Source organism: Urocampus carinirostris, chromosome 14, assembly GCF_059441175.1.
Source record: "Urocampus carinirostris isolate Australia breed hairy pipefish chromosome 14, RoL_Ucar_1.0, whole genome shotgun sequence".
In the NCBI taxonomy this organism is placed as follows: Eukaryota; Metazoa; Chordata; class Actinopteri; order Syngnathiformes; family Syngnathidae; genus Urocampus; species Urocampus carinirostris.
This window is the reverse complement of record NC_142362.1, coordinates 4,010,795-4,029,705: the sequence shown is the minus strand read 5'-3', so window position 1 is coordinate 4,029,705 and position 18,911 is coordinate 4,010,795. Positions and strand designations below refer to the sequence as shown.

Below are 18,911 nucleotides of genomic sequence, written 5' to 3'. Positions count from 1 at the left end.
AGATGAATGGCAAACACCGGAAGTACAATTGGACACGTGCGTGTAGTCCGGATATTTACCTGTAGATAAACGCCTTTTTATTTTTATTTTTATAAGTTTCGAAATAATTGATTATAGTCTTTGGATAGATCCCTAAAAATCTAAATAAAATGTAACTCAATTCAAATCGGAATTAACAATACTTTAATCCAGGAACCAAATCAGAGGATAACCAGTCGGAATATTGTGCAGTAACACGAACATTGTATTTATTTTTTAATATATTTTATTCTTAAATAACCATAAGGAAATTCTGTTCAAACATAAATGTATGTTTATCAACAGTGGTTTGACAAATATATCATACCGTTTTTTTAATTATTTAATAGATCAGTTCATTGAAATACAGTACACAATTTTACCTGGGGGCTATCTCTGGTACCATGAGTTAAAAATTCGTGGGAGTAATCTCTTCTGATACCTGCATTTAATTCAAATATCTAAGAGCCTCACCTGACTGCAAGCAGAGGTGGGTAGCATAGCCAAAAATTGTACTTAAGTAAAAGTACTATTACTTCGGACTCAAGTAGAAATAAAAAAAGTAGTCATCTGAATAATTACTTGAGTAAAAGTAAAAAAAGTACATGGTGAAAAGAAAAACAACCATTGAATCAGATCATTTTACCATCAAAGTCCATCCAATCCACAATAAATTGTTAGTCTGTGTGCTCAGCCAGCGTCTGGGTGGTTAGCGCGCAGCCCCGCAGTGCAGAAGTTGAGCCTCCCTGTGTGGAGTTTGCATGTTCTCCCCGCGCTTGCGTGGGTTTTCTCCAGGCACTCCAGTCTCCTCCCACATTCCAAAAACATGAACTTCAGGTTAATTGGCCGGTCCAAATTGTACCTAGGTATGATTGAGAGAGTGAGTTGTATGGCTCTGGGTGCCCTGCAACTGGTTGGCAACCAGTTCCCTTGCCCGCTGGCTGAAAATGACTGGGATGGACTCCAGCACCCCCGCGACCCTGCTGAGGATAAGCAATGCAGATAATGGATATATAAATATATAGAAATATAGATTATTAAAATGTGTCACTAAGTAGATAGATAGATACTTTATACATCCCCGTAGAAATTCAAACTTCCAGCAGTATCCTTGTGTTGAAAAATAAAATAATAAAAAGAAATAGAATACAGAAATACCCAATATAACGTGATATGATATGGAGTATTTAAATAGTAATACATAAAATACACACTGTAATAAAAATAGGGTAATATGCAAATGTGGGGGTGGGGTTTAATGTGGGCTTTTACTCCCCCGGGTGGAGTTAAAGAGTTTCATGGCATGAAGAAGAAATGATTTCCTCAGTCGGTCCATGGAACAAGGACAAGAGTACTGTATGTTGTCACGATACAAGTCTTTAGCTAAATGCGTGTTATTATTTAATCATAACAGTATTACTATGATAATCACATTATTCATTTAATTGTTATAAATGCATATTACATTTATCCACATATTTTAATGCTGTATTCTGTAAGAGCTTCATGTTCTATTTTGCAAATTCTATAAGAGAGGGGGAGAAACATTTTTGTGTAGCTTTTGGTGGGAGAACGCTCTCCTTATTAAACTCTTTATTTTATTTTGTAACTTTGTAATAAATCTCAACTGAAGTGCTTTACTTCAGACCATTTTTCCCTAATCCAAAATACTCAGGCCAGATCCCAGGAATTGTCACGACCAGCACAATGGGTAGACCCAATCGCGTAACATTTACTCACAAGTTTATTGAGATAGAGGGGAAGGACAGCGCCTGCAATCGGGTGCTCGCTGGGACGCGGGAAGCAAGCCGCGCACAGAATCGGAACGAGATCCGAATACGGACGCGAATCTTCCGGAGCGGGAGATCGTGGTGTCGAGGACGGGAAAAAACAGGTCGATAGCCGGGACAGGAGAGCAAAACGTGGTCGGGATCAAAAACGGGTTGGAAGCCGGGACAGGAGATCAAAACGTGGTCGGGATCAAAAACGGGTTGGAAGCCGGGACGGGAGAGCAAAACGTGGTCGGGATCAAAAACGTGTCAGAAGCCGGGACGGGAGAGCAAAACGTGGTCGGGATCAAAAACGGGTCGTAAGCCGAAACAGGAGAGCAAAACGTGGTCGGGATCAAAAACAGGTCGTAGCCGGAGACAAACAGGTAAATCAGGAACGGACGGGTAGAAAACGGGAGTCAGAGTGCTTGACGTATAGAAACAGAGGTTCGCTGACGGACAGACAACTGGAGAGTGACAGGACTGGGCTTGAAAAAGGACAGGCAACGATTCAGGTAGCCCGCAGCGGCTGGCGCCAAATGAGTGGGCACAGATGGTGCTAATCAGTAAATATGACAGAAATTGAACCCGCAGCGAGACACGGATCGTCTACGCCAACTAATTTATAAAAATAAATGTGTGTGTGTGTGTGGCTACAGTTATATACACAGCACATACAGTTCAGCAAAAAATAACCCAGCTCACAAGTGCCACCTGGTGGTTGTTTGGGTCACTGGTCTCATCTAAATAAAATAAACAAAGTCTCTAACAAAAGAAATGTACCTTAGCTCGGACTGACGGATGCCTTTTACGGGGAGGGGATTTAAATAACGGGTTCAATGTAGCCTCATGTAGAAAAGTAAGAGTACAGTTTCTTCTTCACAAATCTACTCAAATAAAAAGTATAGCAATTTAAAAATACTTTGAGAAGAACACAAATGTCTCAAAACCTACTCAAATAAATGTAACAAGAGTAAATGTAACCTGTTACTAACAACCTCTGACTCTTAGTTTCCACTGAACCTAAAAGTCAAGTCATGTTTATTTGTGACGCCCTTAATCACAAAGAGTCTCAAAGGGCTGCACAGACCACCTAATGGAAGCATGTAAATGCTAAAAAGAAGGGGGCCGAGTACTGAACCCTGTGGAACACCACAGGGAATTTATTTAATAATCCCACATATGGCGAGTCACCATTGGCATTTTAATTTATTGTTACAGGTATAAAAAGCATTTATAACACAAGGTCACAATTAGTGCAGTGTTCGGAAAAAAAACATTGCAAAAATGTACATTTTGGATTTTTAAATGAATTGATAAGCCCCTAAATTTAGTGGAATAGCACCGTTTGAGTCTTTAGGGAAAAAAAAAGATCAAGAATGTAGCCCACAGCGCGTAGTGGTCACAGAACATCAAGACACAAACTGGGACATGAAGGTCATGGCCTGGTCAAGGTCATCGATGAGCTCGTCTGGTAGTGACAGCACTGTTGACGTCAGTTTGTGAGTAATGGATAATATCCTGCAAGAGAAAAATAGGTTGTCAGGATGGATTTTCACATACAGTGCCTTGCAAAAGTATTGCCCCCCATCCTTCCTAGAACTTTTTGACATATTGCCATATTTCATGCTTCAAACTTAGAGATAAAAAAACTCGAAATATTTTTTATGTCTCTATAAGTTTTAAACATTTTGAAACAGAAATATTTGCCCATTCTTCCTTAAAAAACAAGTTCCTTATGGTTTCTTGTTAGTGCACACATCATTTTATTAGATCTTTTCACAAAAGCTCCGAGTCTGTGTAGGATTGACTTTGGCTTGGTCATTCTAACACTTTTTCATTGTTAGTTTTAAACCATTCCATTATAGATTTTGCTTGATGTTTATGGATGTTGTCCTGTAGAACGGTGAACCTGCGCCCCATTCCCAGGTCTCTTGGAGACTCCAACAGATGTTCTGCCAGAATCGCCCGTAGTTGGCTCCATCAATCTTCCCATCATCTCTAACGATATTGCCAGTCCCTGCTGAAGAAAAGATACTGCTGCCACCATGTTTAACAGTGGGGATGGTATTTTCAGGCTGATATGTAGTGTTACTCTTAAACCAAAGTTAATGCTTTGCATTGAGCCCAAACAGTTCAACTTTGGTGTAATCTGACCAGACCACCTTATTCCACATATTTGTGACCCCATGTGGCTTCTTGCAAACTGGCCTTTTAATGGTCTTTTTTCACAGGGGGCTTTCTTCTTACCACTCTTCCATGAAGGGCATATTTATGCAGAGTACAACTAATTATCTTATACACAGTTTGTCCCACCTCAGCTGCGTATGCCTGCAGGTCATCAAATGTAATCATTCCTCTTGTTCGCTTCTCTGATTAGTTCTCTCCTTATTTGGGCCAAAATGTAAATATGAAGTAGATTTCATTATTTTGACTATTATTGCGCACTTTTGTCCATTGTTTTGACCTTTACACCTGTCACGGTTGCCATGGCGCCCAATTGGCCCTGCCCATGTGGCGCCAGCTGCGGCTCATTGACAGATTGGCTTCCCTGCTATTTAAACCCAGTTGTGTCACTCTCCTTTTGTCAGGCCATCAACAAACCTCTGCCCTGCAAGACACGTGTTATGACTCTGTCCTGTTTCTATCTCCTGTCCGGTATTGTTCCCGTTTATTTTGTCCTGCTAATATCGGTTTCCGGTTTCGTTCCCTTCTATTAATAATAATAATAATAATAATAATTTCCTTGTATTGTCATTCTGTGTAACAATGTACACAGAACGAAATGTCGATTGCACCTGACCCGTTGTAGCGAGCCGATGCAGCCGCAGCCAACAGAGGGCGCCGCCGACCACTTTTTAAGTCTTAGGAATGACTCGGCCGGGGCGCGAACCACCGACCTCCCAGTCTCAAAGCTTTTTGTCCTGTTTATTATTCTCTCCAGTTTTCGTTCCCGTCTAGTTTGTCCTGTTTATTTTCGATATCCTGTTTTGATATCAATCCAGTCTGCCCCGTCCTGTCCGGTATCGACCCCATCTGTCCGATATTTGCTCGGGCGATTGGTATCGATATCCTCGGCCTCTGGCTACCTATCATTCCACGCCAGACTGCTGCCTAATGTGCATAACTCCCCATTTCTTGTAAAATAAAAGGCTTGTGTGAGAATTTGGGTCCTGATCCTGTTCCGGTTCCTGACACCTTGGGTGTAATGAACGGACTTTGGAAAAAAAGTATAATTATTATTATTATTATTATTATTATTATTACAAGACAGCCCTGCAGGTCAGGCTTCCGCGGCTAATAACTCTCAGATGCTATCCCTGCCGAGCCTGTATCTCACCAACGCCAGATCCATTACCCGTGAAACGGATGACCTGGAGCTACAACTCGTAGGAAAGCATTTCAGGATGGTTGTATTTAATCATCACGGAGACCTGACTCAAAGTGAGGATTTCCGATGCTAGTGTGAAGCTAGCCAGCCACTCTTTTCTTTGCTTTCTTACATAAAAAGGAGAAGCCCTCCGATTTTGCTACTTTTGTATAATAGGAATAAAGATCTCATCTAATCTCATTAGCCGTACCGCTTATCCTCAGTAGGGTCGCGGGGGGGCTGGAGCCCATCCCAGCAATCATTGGGCAGTGGGCAGGGGACACCCTGAACTGGTTGCCAGCCAATCGCAGGGCACACAGGGACAGACAACTCATTCGCTCATTCACACCTAGAGACAATTTGGACCGGCCAATCAACCTGAAATGCATGTCTTTGGAATGTGGGAGGAAACCGGAGTGCCCGGAGGAAACCCACGCAAGCACGGGGAGAACATACAAACTCCGCACAGAAAGTCTGGAGCTGGATTTGAACCCACGACAGGTTCCCATGACATGAACTGTGCCGCACAAGCGCTAACCACTGAACCGATTTATTCAAATGCTCTATATATCTTTATCGATCTATAGTTGTTATTTTGTCACAGTCATATACTCTCAGTCTTTAAGAGTGTCATTTCGAGGTCAGTCGAAGCTACTTCGCAGATTTTCCCTATTTCTCGAGGGGCTCTGGTCCCCATGAACCGCGATAACCAAGGCATTACTGTATACAGTAAATATTATTGTTATTTTATTTATCCATTATCCTCCTTATAGGAACCGTTCATCCAGCCAATTCTATGTTATACATAATACTTGTGAACTCACCACTGAACATAATGAGAAGCCAACTGAGGTTCATGCCTGGAGCCTTCCTCTGCCACCAGGGACTCTTTCATCCGCTTGAAGTTATCCTCGATGTCCTTCTTTGTCTCTGAGAAAATGTTGATGCCCTGGAATGAGCTGATTACTTGCTGTGGGAAAAAAATGAATTTTAAGGTTTTTTACACTTTTTCATGGCCAAATTCAAGCACTTTCAATGCCATTTTTTAATTTCTTTGATTTCCTTTCAAGGAAGAAATCCAGCGCCTGTCACGGTTGCCATGGCGCCCAATTGGCCCAGCCTGTGTGGCACCATCTGCAGCTCGTTGACGGATTGGCTTCCCTTCTATTTAAGTTCAGTGCTCTCACTCACCTTTTGTCAGTCCGTCAACGAACCTCGGCACCCGCAAGATATGGGTTTTGACTCTGTCTGGTTTCTTGCTTGTGTTTCCTGTCCCGTATTGTTTCCTGTTTAATTTCGATCTCCTGTTTTTATCACTCTTGTCTGACCCGTCCTGTTCGGTATCGACCCCATATGTCAGATATCTGCTCGTGCAATTGGTATCGACCTCGTCGGCCTCTGGCTTCCTGTCATTCCACGCCAGACTGCTGCCTTACATCTTCCGCCCAACGACCGCCGAATCACTGGCGTTTGGGTTAACGTGCATGACTGCCCCATTTCCCGTAAAATAAGAGCTTGTGTGAGAAACATCAAAAGAACGTTTCTTCGATGTTGACTTCCATCCATCCATTATCTGCCCCGCTTATCCTCAGTAGGGTTGCGGAGGTGCTGGAGCCCATCTCAGCTGTCTTTGGGCAGTGGGCAGGGGACACAGAGACTAGTCACTCGCTCATTCACACATAGGGACAATTTGGACCGGCCAATTAACCTGTTTTTAGAATGTGGAAGGAAACCGGAGTGCAAAACCCATGTTTTTCAGAAGATCCATGTCTAATTTGGTTAAAAGAGAAGAGTACCGGTAAATAGTTATTTTTTTTAATCTTTTATTTATAGCACTGAACTGTTTTATTTTATTATATTGTTTTGAATTTTCAGGGATTTTGGGTGGTTCGACTTCTGTTCAATGTGTGAAAAGCTAAAATTGTTTTGTATTTTACAATTTATTTTAAGTAGTTTTCTGAATATTCTAATTTATATTTGATGTTCCTTGCAGGGATATCCTGCAAAACACATGAAATTACTAAATGATTTGGTGCATTATGTTTTATTATTATTTAAAAAAAATCTAAAGAGCCATTTGGGAGACGACCCAAAAGAGCTGGTTTTCTAGCTATAGCTGTCCTCTTGGGTGCGACCAATAGGGGGCAGTGACACTTCACATGACAACGTCACATTGACTGAGAGCAAGCGTGTCAGTGTCATTTTATGCACATTAAAAATAAATACCTGTATTCATTGAATGGACTCTAGCAGGGGTCAGGAACCTTTTCGACCCAAAGAGCAATAAAAGCAAAAATATATTGATTTTTTTCTCTTTGCACCGTATAAATTTAACAAAGCCAGCAAACCCGATCTCCAGACAAAAGCTAATTCTTTAGCTCATTTTATTTCACTGTGTGTGTGACGTTAGATTATTTGATATAATCTATGAAATAATAATCATAATGCCAGAGCCTGTGTCCCATGTCATTATAAATATATCGTTTAATATTTGTCTCCCTTCCAAAGATACTTAATAGTGTTGAGGCTCACTTTGACTGTCATTTTTGTCCTACACAATCGTTTCAAAACAAGGTGCAAGCAAAGTTCTTTCGTAAAAATGTCACAAAATACTGCAAACGAGGATACAAACGTGGTTACCTTTGTTGTGGTTTAGAGATTGCTTACATTACGGGAAATTCTTGGCAAACAAATATTATTAATGATCGCCTTGGACGAAGGACTGGCGTTTGTCCTGCCAAGAGATTTTGGCAGGGAGCAGGGTGACCAAAGACTTTTTCTGAGAAAAGTGAGAGAAATGAAATGATCTGCATTTGTATAGCGCTTTTCAAGTCAAGACTTCCCAAAGCGCTTTACAGTGTGCTTCACATTTCCCAATAGCGGCCGTGCAGCCATGTAAGGCGCTAACCTGCATATTGGGGGTATTAGGGGTTCAGTGTCTTACCCAAGGACACTTCGGCATGTAACACGGAGGAGCCGGGATTCGAACTGCGATCTCTTGATCCCAAGACGAGCGCTCTACCTACTGAGCCACTGCCGCCCCAGAGAGGAAAACACTTCCTAAGAAGTGATGAGTACAAAACCCCTTTCACGTGTACACGCCACGTGAAAGGGTACGGGCTCCACTGTTTACTCATGCTGTGTTAAAGCTATAAAGAGCCACTCATATCTAGAGAGACTTTGAGATTTTTGCTTCAATAAAGTCTCCCTCTGACGTCACTGACTCCCGCATCTTTTTTGAATACATACGAGACGATCCCAGCGGTGGCTCCACATCACCTTCAGTGCAGACGGTGCTGAGCAAAGGAAAGATAGTAAGCGCTCCTTGCCGATAGCCCCGCCCGTTCCTACCGCTTACCCAATCAAATCGCTTTAGGTGCTTCGCTTTAGCTTCTGGGTGAAACTTTTGTTTTGGGTTAAAGTTTGTCCTGTGCCTTTTCATCATAAATCGTCTCAACAAGGAACATAGATTGTTTAATGAGATTCCGTATAAAGGATTATTTAGCTATTTACAGCCCAAACAGGGTCTGTTGGTGTGACACCTTGACTGTAAACTGTAGTTAAAATGGTGTCGTATATATACTGGACCAAACCCTTTACACATCAGCTTCATTTTGACTTGCATATGTAAAAATTGACTCAGTAAACAGCAAATTAATTCAAATTGCACAATTTCTATTTCTCCCCCTGAGCCATAGGTACTCATGAAAAGAACCATATATGGCTCGCAAGCCATAGGTTCCAGACCCCTGGTCTTTAGGGTCACACAGCCATGAAACATGGCAATGGCAACAATTTCAAGCATTTTCAAGCACTTCACCCAAAGTTCAAGCATTTTCATGTCCTTAAAAACACAACATTAATATTCAGGCATTTTCAAGGATTTCTGGTACCCGTACGAACGAAACCTGGATTTCGAAGAGCAAGCAACTTCAAAGTAAAGGGATGTTGTGTAAGTGAGCTTACGTATAGAACAGAGAGCTGGTGCGCGATGTATTTGTGGCTTCCCAGGTGCCTGATGTCCTCTTCCAGCTGCTGACTCAGCACAAGCAGCTGATTCAGTTTGGCGATGTGGGAGAAATAGTCTGCAAAGGAAGCAGCAATTGAAATTATATGTCAAGTCATGTTTATTTGTGACGCCCTTTATCACAAAGAGTCTCAAAGGGCTGCACAGATCAAAGACTATTGCAAACTACAGACTATTATGACACCAACCTCTCATCAAAAACGTAAATTAGGGCAAATAATACACTGAAAAGAATGGGGGCCAAGTACTGAACCCTGCGGAACACCACAGGTAACACTAAAGGGCTCAGATGTCATTTCACCATATTTAACACAGTGTGTATTATATGAAGGTAAAGTAAACTTCTTTATTGCTGCTTGAAGCTTTCTTTGTTTTGGTTTTGTGTATGCAGGTTTGGGGAGTAACTGAAGACATGTAACGGCGTCACATGAGTAAGTGTATTCCGTTACAGTTACAGAAAAAAAGACGTGATCAAATAACAGATTTTTTTTTTGTTTGAACAATTTTATTGACACTATTAACAGCAAATAAACAATGTGAGGTCTGAACAAATTTTCTCGACAATCACAACAGCAATTAAGCATATTCACAATTTCGTGACGTTTTAACAATTTTTTCCGACATTTTTAACAGCAATTAAACACATAATTTCATTATATCATATCCCAACAGATATAGTTAGTAAAATAAGGAATACTATGCAGGATTACCATCTTATTTAAAAAGTTTGACACACATTTACAAGGCTACCCTGTAAACCTAGCACGGTGTTCCTGCAGTCAAAACGTTCCTATTGCGGCTCCTATCAAAAACTCTTACCGTCCATTGGTGGCCTCTCCAACATGTCGACCGGACTACCTTGAATGAGGAACACCTCCACACGTGGAAACATTGCAGACAAACCAACAATGTCCAGGTAATCCTATGGGAGAAATCATATTATGTATATATATATATATATATATATATATATATATATATATACATATATATATATATACCGTATTTTCCGCACTATAAGGCGCACCTAAAAGCCTTTATTTTTTTCAAAAGCTGACCATGCGCCTTATAATACAGTGCGCCTTATTTATGGATCAATATTAAGTTGCAAAGTCTTGCAACTAATGCAAGCAGCCGCCAACTAGATTTTCCCCCGAACGCAAAGTAGTCCGCGGTGCATGCTGGGATTTATTTACCGGCGTTTCATTGGCTAACCAGTGTGTCAATCATCATTTGAATCGATCACTATTGGCTAAGGTTATTCGGAGGTAAAGGGAGCAGATCCTTTTTATCATTTACAGGCTGGCATAGGCTAAAGGGGCAAAACAAAGCCTGCAATTGGCCGAAAAAGATGATTGTGAATAGCATGTTGGGTTGACGGCATAGAGAAAACAGTATTTTACTATTCTGTACTGTATTTGTAAATATTTTACTCTCCTGGATTTACTACACTCACGGATATAAGAGGACCATGGTTGCACATTATTATTGAACACAACAACTTCGGTGAGCTACTCCGGCTATATATTTTCCCTGTATCTTGTTTCAGACTGAACTCGATGTTTCTGTGATAAGCGGTGCAGATAATGGATGGAATGGAGTGTCTATTTTTAAATTAAACTCAATTCCAAGTGTTTATTGTCATATGCACGGTAAAGTTGCGAGCGAAAAAGAAAATAGAAACTAAGGAATGATTGGCATTTCTTGAATCCCAAGACTTTACCCTTCCGAATGATATTTGGAACGACGCATTTGAGTGACATCGTACGGACACGGCATCCGCACGTGTCTACGACACGTATTTGCTTCTTTGCAAGCTTTGGGAATGTTAAGGAGGTAATAAGTTTGACTAACTATCTGACTGTTTTGTCGACGTTCCCATTGTAGCGCCTTATAATCCGGTGCGTCTTATGTATGTCAAATATAGGACCAAAAACTATTTTTTCGGGGTGCGCCCTATAACCCGGTGCGCCTTATAGTGCGGAAAATACGGTGTATGTGTATATATATATATATATATATATATATATATATATATATATATTTGTTACACAGTATAGGCAGGGATAAGTGATATAAGGCCATCATTTTTTTGATCTAACCCAAGCGGCCTATAGTAGTTATTGTCATGATTACTGATTTGACTCACCTGTGCCCGCTCCTTTGGTGCCAACTGCCTCGGACTCTGATTGGCTCTCTGTCCCTATTTAAACCCACTCCTATCTGTCCCCTGCTGTCAGTCCGTCTGCGAACCTCAGTTTACACTAGGCAAGCCTTTTTTTCGACCCTGACTCCAACCTGTTTTTTGCTCCTGTCTGTCCCCCGGCTTCAACCCGTTTTTGATCCTGATCACGTCTACTCTCCCGTCCTGGCTTCCGACTCGCTTACCACCGACCATGTTTTTGCTCTCCTGTCCCGGCTACTGACCCTTTTTTCCGTTCCCGGCACCGCCATCGATCGCCACGGAAGATCCATTTCCGCGTTCAGAGCGACCTGCTTCCCGCGCCCAGCGATCACCGGATCATGAGGGCAACCCTTTCCCTTCCTCAAATAAAACTGAGAGAAACGCAACGCAAGTGGGTCTCGTCTCCGTTTTGGTCTTGACAGTTAATTTTGGGTACATTTTGTGTAAATTATAACTATTATAACTATAACCTTATCCTCCTTGTTTTATAACCTTATCTTCTCTGTTCCTTTATCTTCTTGGGGTTTTTACCTCACTGTGAATGTGTGAAACTGGAGTGCCATGCCCAATTTCGTTGTCACAATATGTTAAACCATTTTGTAACAATGACAATAAAGGTATATTCTATTCTATATTCTATTATATTCTATTCTAAATGTACAGTGCATAAGGAAGGTATTTGCTCGCCAAGAACAGCCTGTCATATTGCCACATTTCGGGCTTCAAACTTAAAGCTTAAAAACTGAAAATATTTTCTAAGAATCAACAACATGTGAGACACAATCGTGAAGTAGAACCAAAGTATTTTAACATTTAATAAAATATTTACCACCGGGGAAAAAATAAAAGCAGGTGCTGCAAAAATATTGGCCATCATTCTCTCAGCTCAGGCAACTGACCCCAGAAGTTCCCTGAAGACTTCTGAATGATCCAACGTCAACCTAAATGACCAAAAATTACAGACACAGTGCACTGGTGTGTTCAATATGAGAAAGAGACTTTGTCATATAGACTTCGTCCGACGCTCCCTTATTCAAAAACACGCTTGCAACACGCTCGCAAAGTGAAGTTTACGTGCAGTAGCTCTGTTTCCTTTATCGGACTGCTCGTTTGCTTTTAGCTTGAAAGCTACGTCATGTGCCTTTCTTTTAGCAATTTGCATGACGAGGATATGTCTACGCTAATTTAATTTGTGCACAAGCTAAGAAGTTGCAGTCTTCCCCGGCGCATATATTCCACCGGTCTAAATTTTACCTTTTGTACTTGAGCGCCGCTGGTGGCCGTTAGAAAAATGACATAAATTGGCCGCATCACTGAATAAGCCGCAGGGTTGAAGGTTTGGGAAAAAAGTAGCGGCTTATAGTCCGGAATTTACGGTAGTCAGTTTTTAGCTCATTAAAAATATAGTCCAGCTTAAAATGTAATACCTCCAATTGTGGCATAGGCTTTGGTAAGTGTTCAAGGCACTGCAGCATCTGGTCAAGAATCTCCGATCCTGGAAGACGACGGTCGAAAATGCGTCAAGAAATACAATGTTCAGAAGTATAATCATGTACAAAATGATACGGTCACTGACCTTGAGCTTGGAAAGTGTCTGACTCCTCTGGGCTACAGCCTTGTCTTATTTGCTGCTGGAACTGTCAAAAGGAAGGGGAGAAACAACATATATCGTTTTTTTATATACATTATATATATTTTTTTTTAACCTCACGGTAAAATGTGAAACTGGAGAGCCACGTCCAATTTCTTTGTCACAATATGTATAACCCATTTTGTAACAATGATAATAAAGGTATATTCTATTCTATTCTTATTCTGTTGGAGACCTCATTTCTTTCATGTAGATTTGCTCAGTGACCCAAACAACCACTAGGTGGCAATTGTGCGCAGGGTTAGGAACATTAATTTATACTGTACTGTATGTGCAGTGTATATAGCTGTAGCCACACACACACACACACACACCTCTACTTTGTAACCTGAAACATTTGTAAGTAGAGACGCCTTTTGAATGTAAATGCGCTAATCCGTTCCAAAACCCGCAAAAGTATGTTTTTTGGATAAATCCTAAAAGAGCACCAGAACACAAAACAACTACATACACAATCCCTTAACCACTTTTGTTCGAAGGGGCACCACTTTCCTGTGGTGTGTCTTGGGCAAGTACAGCCCAGCAGTACCATACCTCTCTGTGTTGGGGGTAGGGGTTACAATTACACAGACTTGTAATCCATTGTTGATTGGACAGACTTAGAGACGGCACGGTGGATGGGTGGTTAGCGCGGAGCCCCACGGTGCAGAGGTTCAGGGTTCAAGTTCAGCTACTGCGGCCTCCCTATGTGGAGTTTGCATGTTCTCCCCGTGCATGCATGGGTTTCCTCCGGGCACTCTGGTTTCCTCCCACATTCCAAAAACATGCATGTCAGGTTAATTGGCAGGTCCAAATTGTGTGAATGAGTGAGTGAGTTGTCTGTCTGTGTGCCCTGCGACTGGCAACTAGTTCAGAGTGTCCCTTGCCCACTGCCAGAGGCCAGCTGGAATGGGCTCCAGCACTCCCGCGACCCTACTGAAGATAAGCGGGGCAGATAATAATGGACGGACTAGATGATCTGATTGAATAGTTGTTAAAAAAATAATTAAATAAATAAGACGTTGCTTCAGCTACCCAGTACTTGAGTAGTTACTTGATTACTTTTTACTTGAACACAAGTAATTATTTAACTTTTACTTGAGTCATACTATTACGAAGTAACAGGACCTTTACTCAAGTAAAATTTAAATATAAATATAACTCGTTACTACCCACCTCTGCTAATATAATATAAAAAATACCCTATTTACTGCCAAAACGGACGGCATTCTCTAAATACTGTCGCTTTGTCCCGCTTATCAAAATTACTTAGCATTTTGTTAGCATTTGACTGAGTATCCCCTGCTGTTGTGTAGCATTGTGGAAAATGCTGCGTTCACGGGTACTCGGATGAGTGCCTACCTCTCGCATCTGCGCCCTGATGATGAGGTCCAGCTGCCCACAGAGGCACAGCATCTCCGCCGCCACCTGTTCTGGTCTCAGGTGGAGAGGCACCAGGGGTCTCTTCACCTGGAGCTCCACTGAACGCACCACCAGCAAGCGATTTAGTTCAGATGACGCCAAAATAGTCAACGGGAGACACTTAAAACGCTAGGCGATATTACATCAACTTACCTTTAAAAGCTTCATGGTAGACGCTCGGCTGACAAAGCGGTTCCGATAAGCATCCTGCCATTTTCTAAAAATATCACTTTTGTGCAAAGAACTCAAGACACACAAGAGTACAGGTGGAGCTAACAGGAAGCGCCTATTTTGAGCATATTTGAGGCGGTGGTGGTGGTGCACTCGCCGGTGTTATAATGAGCATTTTTTTTACAAAATGGTTGAAATCTATCTGTAAATCGAAAGGATGCATGGAAACGAGCACCCACGCCCTGCCCATGCCAGCCGTGCAGCCGCAGACTGTCAGTAGGGGCCGTGAACGCCCCTCTTCGCTCACAATGACGTCATGTTTAGAATTGTGCTCTACTTCGAGACATATAAACAGGGTTGGGTAGGGTTACTTTAACTTGATTACTTTCAATTACTTTTGGATTACTCTAATAACAAATATGCTATTAAAAGACAAAAGAAAAATATATGAATAAAATGATGACTCACAACACGTGGTAAGCTTTCTCTCCTGGCTTTGATCTCCGGCAAAACTAACATAAAATGCGACAGAAACAAAATGAAAATAAATCCAAACAGCTTGCCAACAATGATTTTTGCCGTTCCATGTATTGCGTTACTCCCCAAGCCTGCACAAAATTTAGTAATTTCATTCATATTTAGTTTCTTCTGTCTTTTATTGGCATATTTGGTAATGGAGTAATCCAAAAGTCATTGAAAGTAATCCAGTTAAAGTAACCCTACCCAACCCTGCATATAAATACAAGCCTAAAGAAACCTTTTTGGGCAATCTCATTATCGTTTATGGCTCAATTCTACATTCATAATTGCAAATGTAAAGGTAGAAAAATCTCTTTCATTGCCCACCCACAGGCACGCTCTGCCCAACCAGAGAAAAGTGGCTGTAGTAGTGATGGCAGTCTGGGCGCCCCGTCCTAATGAGATAATCCCATTCATTTCAAATGTGGTAACACAGCGGACACTAGATTAGATTAAATTTAATTAAGGAAATGTCCTGTATTTGGCTCCATCCATCAACTCTAAGAATCTTCCCAGTCCCATCTGAAGAAAGGCAACCCTTAAGTACAGGGCCAGAGTGGGGCCTTCTTTAGCCCAAGCAGTTTTCTACCCAAAGGCCCACTTCGCTATGGGGGAGGAATTTGACTGAATGGAACAGCATTGAGCTCTTATGATGCATTTTTATTGGGAAGAAATTCAAGCATGTTAATAAGTTAACAGAACACATTTTACCATTATAATTCAAAGGAAATTATATATATTAATATAGATGAACAGTGTACAGTATCCATCCATCCATTCATTATCTGCAGCGCTTTTCCTGAGTATTGTCACGGGATGCACAGTATCATCCATCCATCCATTATCTGCACCGCTTATCCTCAGTAGGGTCGCGGGGGTGCTGGAGCCCATCCCAGCCATCTTCGGGCAGTGGGCAGCAGAAACCCTGAACTGCTTGCCAGCCAGTCGCAGGGCACACAGGCACAGACAATTCACTCGCTCATTCACACCAAGGGACAATTTGGACCGGCCAATTAACCTGACATGCATGTTTTTGGAATGTGGGAGGAAACCGGAGTGCTTGGAGGAAACCCACGCAAGCACTGGGAGAACATGCAAACTCCAGACAGGAGGTTTGATCTCGTGACCTCAGAACTGTGCCGCACATGCGCTTACCACTGCGCCGCCGTGCTGCCACTAAACACATATAACTTAAGAAGTTGCTTCACTACACACATATTAAATAGGCTACATAAAATATCAAAATCCTCCAAAGCAGAGCACTGTTCTCTGCAACTTTGTTGATGACAATGTCATTGTCTATGACATGAGAATTTCCTTTTCAGTGTACATCTAAATGAAGGCCTCTGAAAATTCCTGAGGCAGTAAGATTCTTAGCCTAGTTTTAACACATTTCAAGTCAAGTCAAATTTATTTCTATAGCCCTTAATCACAAAAATGTTTCAAAGGACTGCACAGGATTACAATGACACAATTACCTGATCTTAAACCAACATGCAACATTTAAAGCAGAGAAGCTCTGCTCACATGCAACCTGAGTACAGGAAAGGGTCAACGGAACTCATATGCCAGCCTGAAGACATGGTATCTATTTGTGAGGTTATATTGTGAGAGGACCTGCTTTTTTTCGTCCCACGTTTTATTCTTTTTTCCCAGAATTTTTGCTGTTTTTCTCCAGATTTTTCCTTCCATGTTCTCATTTACTTTTGATTCTTCTAGCCTTTTATTTTTTTCTTCCTTTGTTATCGTTTCTTCTTGCCTTTGTCTTCAGGTTTTTTTTTTTTCATTTTTGTCCTTTTTAGCCTTATTTGTCCCCCCCCAACAAATAATTTTATGCATAACATTACATTATCAATAAATAAAAAAGTTATTAACAATCAAAAACAATCTGAAGATTCTTTTAGGAGCCAGGCAAAAGAACTGCTTCTCGAAAGAGACTGAATTCTAATCACCACTAGCTTATTTTAGTAAAGGGAGCTACCTGGTAAAGGCAGTTACCTGCTAAATTCTGCAAACACGTAGCACGACACACACCCGCGGGGACACAGATGACAGGCCAAAAGTGCAAAATGAGTGACATGAATGATGACACATTTTGTTTTGTTTTCTTTTTTGGCTCCACTTAGCACCTTTCTGCTCTCCATTGTATCTGACTCATAGCTTTCGTGCTGTTCTGCGTTAATTTTACCACTACAGAAAAAAAAAAAAAAAAGAGTTGTGGCGAGCCAAACCAAATCAAAATTTGTGAAGGGCAATTCCCACTGATGGTAAAACTCACCTCATCTGTTGCGCTTAATGTGTCCAAATAGCTGACTACAGAAGGAATGCACGAGTAAGTTTAGATAATGCAAGTGACAGATGCATGTTAAAATTATTTTTCTCATGCAGCCAGCCTAAACTCGACCTTGACATGAGCCAGGCCTTCGGGAAATCTTCTGTTCTCGATTAGTCACGACTCTGACACTACCATGGTTGACAGTGGGGATAGTGTTTAAAGGGTGATGTGCAATGTTACTTTTAGCCAAGGTAACGCCCATTCTTTTTCACAAAACAGTTCCTTAAAGTTTGATGGTGATCGTTTGTTCACAGCATTTTTTCAGATCTTTTCACAAATGCTCTAAAGTGTTCAGGCCTGGACTTTGGCTTGGTCATTCTAACATTTTTATATTGTTAGTTTTAAACCATTGCATTGTAGTTTTTACTTTATTTTTAGGGTTGTTGGATGGTGAACCTGTGCGCCATTCTCAGGTCTCTTGGAGACTCCAACAGTTTTTCTGCCAGAATCGCCCGTAGTTGGCTCCATCAATCTTCCCATCATCTCTAACGATATTCCCAATCCCTGCTGAAGAAAAGATGCTGCTGCCACCATGTTTAACAGTGGGGATAGTATTTTCAGGCTGATGGTGTTACTCTTCCACCAAAGTTAATGCTTTGCATTCAGCCCAAAAACTCTGGTCTCCTCTGACCAGAGCACCTTGTTTTCTACCTTGAGAATTCTTGAAAACGCAGAACGGGCCTTTTTATGGTATTTCTTTCTTCTTGCCACTATCCTATAAAGGCAGATTTATGCACAGTACTACTAATCGTCTTATACACAGATTGTACCACCGCAGCTGTGTATGCCTGCCTGTCATCCAATGTGATCATGGGCCTCTTGGTTGCTTCTCTGATTGGTTCTCTCCTTGTCTGGGCCTCGAAGTATAGAGGCACAGCCAGGTCTTGGTAGGTTGTCAGTGGTTTTATGCTCACTCCATTTTGATATTATTGCCTACACAATGCTTAGGTAGACATTTCAAAATCTTCTTGGATCCCACTCTTGCTTTGAACTCTTCCACAACTCTATCCCAAAACTGCCTGCCTTGTCGTTTGGTCTTCATATTGCTGTCTGTTCTCTAGTGACCAATTTCACAGACCTCTGAACCCATCACAGAGCAGGTGCATTCAAACTGAGACTTAATCACACTCTGTCATTGTTAGTCATTTAGGTTAACATTGGCTCAGTCAGAAGTCATTGGGGACCTTCTGGAGTCAGTTGGCTGGGCTGAGAGAACAGGGAGCAATATTTTTGTTAATACAACATATAATGCTGAAATCATTTGGTTCAAGTTCACTATTGTGTCTCGCATGTTGTCGATTCTTAAAAAATCTTTTCAGTTTTTCGGCGTTAAACTTTAAGGCTGAAATGTGGTAATAAGACAAAGTTCTTGGGGCAATATTTTTGCTAGGCACTGTAACTATTGAAACAAAATGGAGACTGTGAAATTCTTTGATAAGTACTATATTGTACAAAGGCTTTGGGG

General features: G+C 41.4%; 1 protein-coding gene across 2 annotated transcripts; it reads right to left on the bottom strand.

The window, feature by feature from the left end:
* Positions 1-2,972: 2,972 nt before the first annotated feature.
* On the bottom strand, positions 2,973-14,880 carry LOC148352472 (uncharacterized). 2 transcript variants are annotated; one of them, XM_088352813.1, is made up of 8 exons: positions 14,575-14,880; positions 14,362-14,480; positions 12,946-13,006; positions 12,797-12,864; positions 10,004-10,106; positions 9,124-9,242; positions 5,982-6,127; positions 2,973-3,308 (listed from the first exon to the last, which is right to left on the bottom strand). In XM_088352813.1, the coding sequence occupies exons 1-8, from the start codon at positions 14,633-14,635 to the stop codon at positions 3,200-3,202; spliced, it is 786 nt and encodes a 261-aa protein (XP_088208939.1). In that variant the 5' UTR covers positions 14,636-14,880; the 3' UTR covers positions 2,973-3,199. The 2 variants fall into 2 exon arrangements, with proteins under 2 accessions (XP_088208939.1, XP_088208940.1); XM_088352814.1 differs by lacking the exon at positions 2,973-3,308 and adding an exon at positions 3,373-3,810.
* Positions 14,881-18,911: the final 4,031 nt, after the last annotated feature.